Below are 9,454 nucleotides of genomic sequence, written 5' to 3'. Positions count from 1 at the left end.
CCGGACGGAACACCCTGGACCGATATTGCGGCGGAACGGAAGTTGCGTGTATGCGCGCGCAGCCGCAGACGGACGAGCCGGGAGCTTGCTGATCGAGAGGACAATCCGCGGCTGGAAGCTGGGTTGTCGGGCTGCGGAAGGTGAGCGGCGTGCGTTTAAGGTGACCTGCGCCCTCGCCTGTGGCCCATGACTGGGGCTAGAGGGACCACGGTGCCCCGGGAATGCGCAGTGTCCAAGGGGAGAATGGGGCGGTGGTTATGGCGCGGATCCTAGAGTCAGACTCTTGAGTATTCTCACCCTAGCTTCGCTGCCTATTCGTTTGTGACCTTGGACAAGTCACCTCTCTTCCCCTTGAACCTTAGCTTTGTCACCTGTGAAAAAGTGGGAGTGATAGAACCTGCCTCACAGTTGCTGTGAAGATCGAATACGGTAATCCGTGGAAAGCGCCTAGCACCGCCTATCACGTTGTAATCACCCAGTAAAAGGTTTGGGATGCTTGATTGTTAGCTTATGTTGACAAGAGGCTATCGAAATCGTCGACATCGTTTTTGTCAACTACAAATTAATGTAGCGCCGCACAGAGGCGCCTACATTGTGCTATGTAAGCATTTGATTTGTATTACTACATTTCATCCTCACAAAAGACATGGAGATAGATGCTGTAATAGGTACTGTTATTCCCATTTACATATGAGGAAATGGAAGGTCCCAAAACTTTGATTCCAGGTGCCCGAAGTTACCTGGTGAAGCAGTTGGGTCAGACGCTTACTCGTAAGACCTTAATCACAATGTTCTGTATCCGCCATCAGGGAAGTGGCCTTGCTGCAGTCCATGGTATCTCAAAGAGTCAGACACTGAAAAACAACAACAATATCCACCAACAAAGGAGGTGTGGGCTGCAAAAGGTGTGGTTACTGAAGACTTACTGTATGCAAAGTTAGGTTTTGATACCATTAATTCTCAACAGAGGTGGAATTGGTGACTCAGATAGGTATTTGACTTGCCCAGGGTCACACAAGTAAGGGGCAGAAACAGGTAACTTTAAAGCTCACACTGAAAGTCTGCTGTTCTCTGTCACTTGAAAGTAGGTTGGCATTGCTCCTAAGTGCTGGTAGCATGTACATTAGGTGATCAGATTGGAGAATTAACAAGCCCTGTCTGTCTCATTTTACATGTACAGCACCTGCCATGTTACTAGAATGGGAGATACCAAGGATGTAGAAATGAATGAGATTTGTTTCCTGCTTTCAGGGACCTCTGGCTTATAAGGGATAAGCAGCAATTAACAGCAAGGTGTGATGAGTCTTGTGATAGTGAGAAGTGTTTGGGAACCCAGAGGAGGACCTCTAGACTTTGGCTGTGATGGCCTGAAAAGGCGTCCAAGAGGAAGTAAACTAAAAGTAGTGTAGGAGTTGGTTAAGTCAGTCGAGATAAGATGTAACATCCAGAGAAGACAGCACGTGTAAAAGCTTAGAAGCTAGTGAAGATCAGGCACCCACTGTTTCTCACTCTTTCTCGAGATACTGTGTGCATTACAAATATGTACCTGAATTTTCATGCTTTCTTTCCTACACGGATCTGTGGATGGCCTACTGTATCTAGTATAGCACTTTACTTCCCTGCTTTTGTCATTCAACCTCGCTTTCTAACAGTTGCATCTTATTCCATTGTATGGATGTGGTATGACTTATATAACAGTCCCCTATTGATGACGTTTAGGTCTTTTCCACTTCTTTGCTGTTAGAAACACTGCTGCATCAAGTATCCTTAGGCATAGGTTATTTTGTATACGCAAGAGTCTATCTGTAGGATAAATACCTAGGAATGGAACTGCTTGGTCAAAGGTTTGTGTGTGTGTTTTCTTAATTTTTACTGGAATATAGTTGATTTACAATGTTGTGTTAGTTTCAGGTATAGAGCAAAGTGAATCAGTTATACATATACATATATGCTCTCTTTTTAAAATTCTTTTCCCATATAGATCATTATAGAGTATTGAGTGGAGTTCCCTGTGCTATACAGTAGGTCCTTATTAATTATCTAGGAATTGTTATGTTTGTGATTTTGATGGAAGGTGGCAAAATGGTCACTGTAAAGGTTGTGCCATCTTCTATGCCTCCCAGCCATGTGTGAGAGGGTCTGGGTGGGATTTTGAAGGCAGTAATGTGAAACTCTTGGAGGGTAGAAGGAGTCACTGATCAGGCCTATGGTGCCCCCATGTCAGATACTTTCCTTTTGAAGGAAGACAGAGGAAGACGCTAAGTGGTTTTCACCGTGTGGGGAGGCAGTGTATCAGGGTGGTTAGGGGCACAGTCTTTGTAGTAATTGTCGTTGTTCAGTGGCATTTATGTCAGACTCTTTGCGACCACATGGACTACAGCATGCCAGGCCTCCCTGTCCCTCACCAGCTCCTGGAGTTTGCCCAAGTTCATGTTCATTGGATTGGTGGTGCCATCCAGCCATCTCATCCTCTGACACCCTTTTCTCCTTCTTCCCTTGGTCCTTCCCAGCATCAGAGACTTTTTGCAATGAGTTGTCTGTTCTCATCAGATGACCAAAATACTGGAGCTTCAGCTACAGCTTTATGTTAATTCAGACCTTTATTTGGATCCCCACCCTGCTGCTTATTGGCTGTGGGAGCTTAGGTAAGTCCTTCACCCTCTCTGTGTCTATTTCCTCCTCTCTGAATGGGGATAATAATAGTGTCTGTGCCTGTGTTACTCAAGATTGCTGTAAAGATTTAAAGAATTAATCACTTAAAGTCCTTGGAACTGTTCCTGGCTCAAGGTGCTACTTTGTTATTTTGTCAAGGCTTCTCATTTCATCTCTGTCACTCCTCTTAATTTTTATTGGAATATAGTTGATTTACAATGTTGTGTTAGTTTCAGGTATAGAGCAAAGTGAATCAGTTATACATGTACATATATGCTCTCTTTTTAAAATTCTTTTCCCATGTAGATCATTACAGAGTATTGAGTGAGTCTATTTTTGAAAATAGACTGCCTGAATTTGCATCTCATCTCTAGCACTTTTTATGATATTTGTCAAGTTGCTTCAGTTTTTCCACCTTTAAAATATTATTAAGAGGACAGTATTATTAAGAGTATGTTCTTGGGTTTTTATGAGATTAAATGTATTAATATGTGTCAAATGCTTAGAGCAGTGCCCTGTGAATAGTGCTCAATAATTTTAGTGATGTCTGTCATCCTCTTGCAGACTGTGGGCTCCTTCAGTGCCATGCATCCTTTTCAGTGTGTTCTCCGAGCCCGGAGGTGTCTGAGGCGGGGGCCCTTGGCCTCTGTGTCCTGGCTGCTGCTCAGGACCTGCAGGGCACACAGCAGTGTCCCCAGCTCTGCATGTCCCAGTCCACAGAGGCAGCAGGAGGATGGAGTTTGGAAGGATTTCAGCTCCAGGCTGGCCACTGGACCGACTTTTCAGGATTTTTTAAGAAGTGCTTCAGTTCCTCCAGAGCAACCGTCCTCTTCAGAAGTGGAGGACCCACCCCCGTATCTCACGGTGGATGAACTTTTAGGAAGGCAGAGAAGAGGTTGGTTTAACTTTACTTCTCTTTGGACTTCCTGCTTTACTCCCTTTCAGTGCTCATGGCCTGATTCTTAACCGATCTTTTATAGACCTGGCTTTGGAGTTAACAGGGTTAACTCAGTAGAAGGTTGGGTTAACAGAGTAGAAAGGCTGCTAAGTTATGGAATCATCAGCCTCTACCAAGCAGCAATAATATAAAGAAACTTAACAGTTCTGATACACGCAAATTGCGGGTGGAAGTCCTGGGGAGTCCTCTCTTTGGTTACCTTTGGAAACCCTGCAATCTCTGTTCTGAGTTTTAGATCATCCTAAGTTACAAGGCAGGTTTTGCAATTGGTACTATAGAAAATCATTATGCTTATGCAGAGGTTTTCTTAGAAAACATAATGCACTCAGTTAAAATGTGTTAAAATTTGAAAAGACATTAAGAGACAACCAGACCTCTTCCCTTTTGCACTGTTTCAAAAAAAAGCTTCCGTTTATAACTCTTAATGATTTGGTTGTATTCATATGGTGCAAATTATTTGTAATATGCTATTTTCATTTAATATTCCTCCAAATACCAGTCTTTATAATTAAATTAAAAAGTTGTTGCAAAATACCACATGCTGTACCATGATGTTTTCCAATTGTTGGGACATTGGGTTGTTTCACAAATTTTTCTATTATAAATAACACTATTAAAAGTGCTTTTGTATGTATACACACACAGATACACATATTCACATGTATAGAGATAGTTTTGCTTCTTCAAATTTTTTTTCTAGAGTGAATGTCTAGGCATTGAATTGGTAAATCGAGGAGCCTGTATACCTCACGATTTCTCAGATTTTTGTAGTCCTTTAAAATTTGTTATTCCCTTCTGTCTCTCACTGACATAAGTTTGGTGTTTTCTCTTTTTAGACAAAGAAAGGGAGCCAAGGAACGTTTAGAAAATTTCCTGATTGTTTATTTTTTAAAAAATTACTGCTATTTTCTATTGGTTTTCATGTGATTGTCCTTTAGCTCTTAGCTCCATTTAGAATTTATTTGGGTTTGTGGATTAAGTGTGTTGGTGGGATAGGGATTGATAGAGGGATTTAGTTTGAAAGGGTTTGCTTGGGTGTGAAATTGATGTTCTTAAAACTTTGTGCAGATGTGTTTTATGTCATGTTAGCCATACTTACTTTCCTTTGGTATGTTTGGAGTTACTTTAGGAAGTTGCCTCATTTTTATTTTGTGGCTTTATTGACCCTCTAGCCACAGCTGTTATCTCTAGAGGCTAGAGAACCTCATTCTGTATAACTATATTTCCTGAGTCTTAGGAGCATGTTTTCCCCACTTTTAAATGATCTGACTTATAGTTGGTGTGTGTATATAATGAAGTATTTCTTTTGTTCTGAAAGGCTTCATTATTAATAGTTTGGGGGTACATCTGGCAATTAATGGTGTCTCTGAATTGAGGCATCAGGGGACTTAAGCGACTAACCAGGTGCCTCAGGTGTTTCTGGGGTGTTTGGGGAGGCAACCTTTTGAGACATGTGGTCCCTTTTTGTCTTCTTACCTGTGGAATTGCCCTCTCGTTGCAGTCTACCTTGAGACCTATGGCTGCCAGATGAATGTGAACGACACAGAGATAGCCTGGTCCATCTTACAGAAGAGTGGCTACCGGCGGACCAGTAACCTTCAGGAGGTATACACATTTCCCTCTTTCCCTGTTTCCTGGGCCTTGGCGAGATTCTGCATTTGTGCTGGTTCTTAGGTGGAGTTTCAGGAACAGGCTGTGGCCTTGTGAGAATGAGTTCCTTTGAGGGAAGTGAGGAGTATGGGACTGAGGTGTACTTCTGTTGCAGTTATTTTTGAAACTTTTATGGTGGTGCTCACCTCAGGCAAGGAACTAGGTTGAAAATGGGCTGCGAGGAGAAGGCAAATGGGGAGTTAGTGTTTAATGCCTATTGGTTTTAGTTGGGGAAGGTGAAATAGTTCTGGAGGTTGATGGTAGTGATGGTTGAACAACAGTGTGAGTGTACATAATGCTACTGAACTGTATACATAAAAATGGTTAAAATGGTGAATTTTATGTTATGTGTGTTTCACCATAATGTGGGGGAAAATAATAGACTGTGGGCAATGATTCTACAAGGCTGATTTTAAAGATCATAATTTTCCTTTTTTCCTTGCTCTCTACCCAGGCTGATGTGATTCTCCTCGTCACATGTTCGATCAGGTGGGAATTTATTCTTTACCTAGAGAGTGAATAAATCTTGTGTAAAATGCCAGAGCCAGCAGTGCCAGGGTGACCCAACCTGTGGAGATGAGGCAGCAGGTTTGCAGTTTTCCAAGTGAATATAGTACTGATAGAATGTCAGCATTTGCTGAGCGTATACCTTGCGTCAGGTCCTGTGCTGAGCACTGTATGTGCACTGACTGATTCTCATGACAACCCTCTGAGGTAGGTGCTGTTATTGAACTCATTTTATTGATGAGGAAACCGAGAGTGTGCTGAGTCGCCCAACATTTCCTGGGGTTTTTCTTGCACATGTTTATGCTGTACCTCACATCATAAGGGCTAGGTCCAGTCAGTGGCTAGGGACAGAGTTCTTCTGAGAGATGGGTGGCATCCATCACAAGTGAACATACCCTGCTTATTACTTTGTTCCTGTGTACATGGCATGTTAGTGTTGTTTCCTCAGCTGGCTGTATTATCAGTCAATCCAGCATTTTTGTTCTGAGGGTCTTGCAGGACATTGAACTAGGCGCTTTGGGAGATTCAGAAATGAACCTTTCCTCCATGGAGCCCGACTTTACGGAACTTAGTCTGATATGGGAACTAAGACAGATACGCAAATAGCTCTAACATCTGGCAGAAAGCACTAGCTAAAAAAAAAAACAGTAAAAAGGAGAAATTGCTGAGTACAGGGAAAAGAATAGTTAAAGTGATAGGAGAACAAACTCTCCAACCAAGGAGAGTTTGGGAAGTCTTTGTGAAATAGGTTGTTTTTAAGTTTGGCTTAAAGGCTCGTCAGGATTTGCAGATGTGTAGGGAGGACTCATCTTAGGAATGGATTTGGCTGCACTGTTTGTGAAATGTTAGCTCCTGACCAGGGATCAAACCTGTGCCCTCGGCAGTGAAAGCTTGGAGTCCTGGCCCCTGGACCACCAGGGAATTCCCATTCCTCCCGTTGTCATGCTCTTTTAGGTTGCTCTGTAGTTTATTTTCAGGTTCAGGTCTACCTTTTTTCATCTTTGTAGGGAGAAGGCTGAACAGACCATCTGGAATCGTTTACATCAACTCAAATCCCTGAAGTCCAAACGGCTCCGCTCCCGAGTGCCTCTGAGGATTGGGATTCTAGGTATCTGGTAATTTGCAGGTTTTGTGAGCTTTTTGAGACTTGGGCACTGTGTAGCTTCATACGCTAGAGTTTCCCTTAGATGCTAGATTCTCAGTCTTATACATCCCATTCAGCCCTTGTACTTAATGTCAGAAGCTATAGAATTAAATGAGATGAAGCTCGTAAAAGGACTTTTCTTAGTGCCTGGAAAATAACAGGTACTCAGCAAGTGATCTGTCCTTCCTAGTCTAATGTGGCTTGTGGTAGCACAGAGTAATGGATAGGAGAGAGTTTGGAGTCTGAAGGGACAGTTTGAATTTATCAGGTAGATCTCTTTCATCTTGACTCCTAAAACATGCCCAAGTGAAGATCCAGCTATGCACTGACCAATATGATAGCCACTAGTCACATGTGGTCATTTAAATTTAATTACACTTAAATAATATTAAAAATGCATTTCTTCAGTCTCACTAGCCACATATTGACTGCTTATTAGTCACACTTGACTAGTAGCTGCCAGTTTGAACAGCATAGATAAAGCACATTTCCTTCATCTTTAGACAGTTCTATTGGGCAGCTCTGATCTAGAGAGCTGGGAGGCATATTTCAAAAATAAATATTCGGTACCTTCGTGGTCCCAGAATTTAGTCAATGTATTTAACCTTAAAAATAGATTGTGTCCATTGTGGAATAGTTAAGTCCTCTTGATGATGGATCAAAACAAAGGTTGGAGCTTATTCTTTTACACAGATTAATGTACTAAGTGAAGCAGAAAGATGGACGGATTAGCTAGGATGTTTTGTTCCAATTCCTTCATCATAGGACTTACATATATCTATTTGGAGTGTTAGAAATCTCCAGAATAGTTTGTTTTTTAAATTGTAGTAAAGTATATGTAACATAAAAAGGTTTACCTTTTGAACCTCTTCCAGAGGCACAGTTAGTTCAGTGGTATACAGTATAGTCACATGGTTGTGCACACATTACCACCATCCATTTCCAGAACTTTTTCTTCTTCCCAAGCTGAAACTCCATACCAATTAGGTAATGACTCTCCCGTTCCTCCCTCAGTTCACTTGCTGGCAACTGCCATTCTGCTCTCTGCCTTGATGAATTTTAGTGCTCTGGGTACTTCATAGAAATGGAATCATACGGTATTTTTGTAACTGGCTTAGCACAATGTCCTCAAAGTTCATCCAGGTGGTAGTATGTATCAGAATTTCCTTCCTTTTTAAGGCTGAGTAATATTCCATTGTATGTATGACATCTGTTTATGGACATAGGTTGCTTTCACTCTTTGGCTATTGTGAATGATGCTGCTATAAACATGATTATACAATCAAGAATTGTTCTTAAATGTTTTTAAAGGGTATTATTAAGAAAATGGACTTTCAAATTCTATTTTTTTACTAATGGCGATGGTTTTCTTGGTTATGGAAGATGCCAGCATAGATGATAACTCATTTTTTACAGGTTTTGAAAAGTATTATGGGTGATAGGAGGAGTTCCCAGGTGGGTAAAGCACTCACCTACCAATGTAGGAGATACAAGAGGTGTGGGTTCGATCCCTGGGTTGGGAGGATTCCCTGAAGGAGGGCATCACAACCCACTCTAGTATTCTTGCCTGGAGAACCCCATGGACAGAGGAGCTTGGTGGGCTACAGTCCATGGAGTCACTGAGTTGAACACGACTGAGCGACTGAGCACACACGTACACATGGGCAACAAGAAAGAAAAAGAGTGTAAGGGCAGTTGTATATAGGTGAATTTTATTTAAAAAAATAAATTTTGGACACAAAATAGTTTTTATTTATAGTACCAAGTAATTTTCAATTGAAAAAAGAGATAGTTCATGTCTAGAAATGTTTTTGGATGGTGGTTTAATTTTTGTCGGGCACGTAATTGAATTGCTGTAGAGCCCTTTTCCTGGTTTTCTTATATAGAAATACGCAGGTTCCAGAGGTATAGAGTGTTGGGCAAATTTAAGGAGTGATGCTAAATTCCTGGAGAAGTTTCTATGCTTTCACCTTTGATCCACCTGGAGAGAATGTGTACTGGAAAGAAGTTGTGAGACCAGATGAATTTGGGAACGGGTCTCAGCGTATTTGTTTTCCCTCCCAGGCTGCATGGCTGAGAGACTGAAGGAGGAGATCCTCAACAGGGAGAAAATGGTAGATATTTTGGCTGGCCCAGATGCCTACAGGGACCTTCCTCGATTGCTGGCTGTTGCTGAGTCAGGCCAGCAAGCTGCCAATGTGCTGCTGTCTCTGGATGAGACCTATGCTGACGTCATGCCAGTCCAGACGAGCCCCAGTGCTACCTCTGCCTTCGTGTGAGTCACTGACCAGGAGATGGGGAGTCAGCTTCTCTTTCCTTACTTTTAAAGTAACATCTTACCTTTATTACATTAAAAAATAATGCACATAGTAAAACTAAAGACAAAAAATGGTATAGTAAGACTCCTCAGAACTCTCATCCTCAGTCTCCTAGACTAACTCTGAGGCAGCTGTGTTTGCAGTTCCTTATATAATCCTTTCAGAAGTATTCTTTGCACATGCATTCATATATATTATATGGACTCTTTTCTACCCTCCCGTCTT

General features: G+C 41.9%; 1 protein-coding gene across 6 annotated transcripts in view; it reads left to right on the top strand.

The window, feature by feature from the left end:
* The first annotated feature begins 9 nt into the window (after positions 1–9).
* Positions 10–9,454, top strand: part of CDK5RAP1 (CDK5 regulatory subunit associated protein 1) — a 61,998-nt gene continuing 52,553 nt past the window's right edge. For 2 of the 6 annotated variants that reach the window (XR_011570188.1, XM_019972268.2), the window contains exons 1-7: positions 10–140; positions 2,511–2,645; positions 3,217–3,547; positions 5,112–5,215; positions 5,715–5,749; positions 6,775–6,875; positions 8,976–9,186. Coding sequence is in view for 5 of the 6 variants with exons in the window: in XM_019972268.2 (XP_019827827.2) it covers positions 3,238–3,547; positions 5,112–5,215; positions 5,715–5,749; positions 6,775–6,875; positions 8,976–9,186 (761 nt within the window). In the remaining variant the exon portion in view is untranslated. Of the gene's footprint in view, positions 141–726; positions 906–2,510; positions 2,646–3,216; positions 3,548–5,111; positions 5,216–5,714; positions 5,750–6,774; positions 6,876–8,975; positions 9,187–9,454 lie in introns of all 6 variants that reach the window. The other 4 variants (XM_070801513.1, XM_019972267.2, XM_019972265.2 and 1 more) reach the window with 4 other exon arrangements.

Source organism: Bos indicus, chromosome 13, assembly GCF_029378745.1.
Source record: "Bos indicus isolate NIAB-ARS_2022 breed Sahiwal x Tharparkar chromosome 13, NIAB-ARS_B.indTharparkar_mat_pri_1.0, whole genome shotgun sequence".
Taxonomy (NCBI): Eukaryota; Metazoa; Chordata; class Mammalia; order Artiodactyla; family Bovidae; genus Bos; species Bos indicus.
This window is presented reverse-complemented; position numbering and strand designations above follow the sequence as displayed.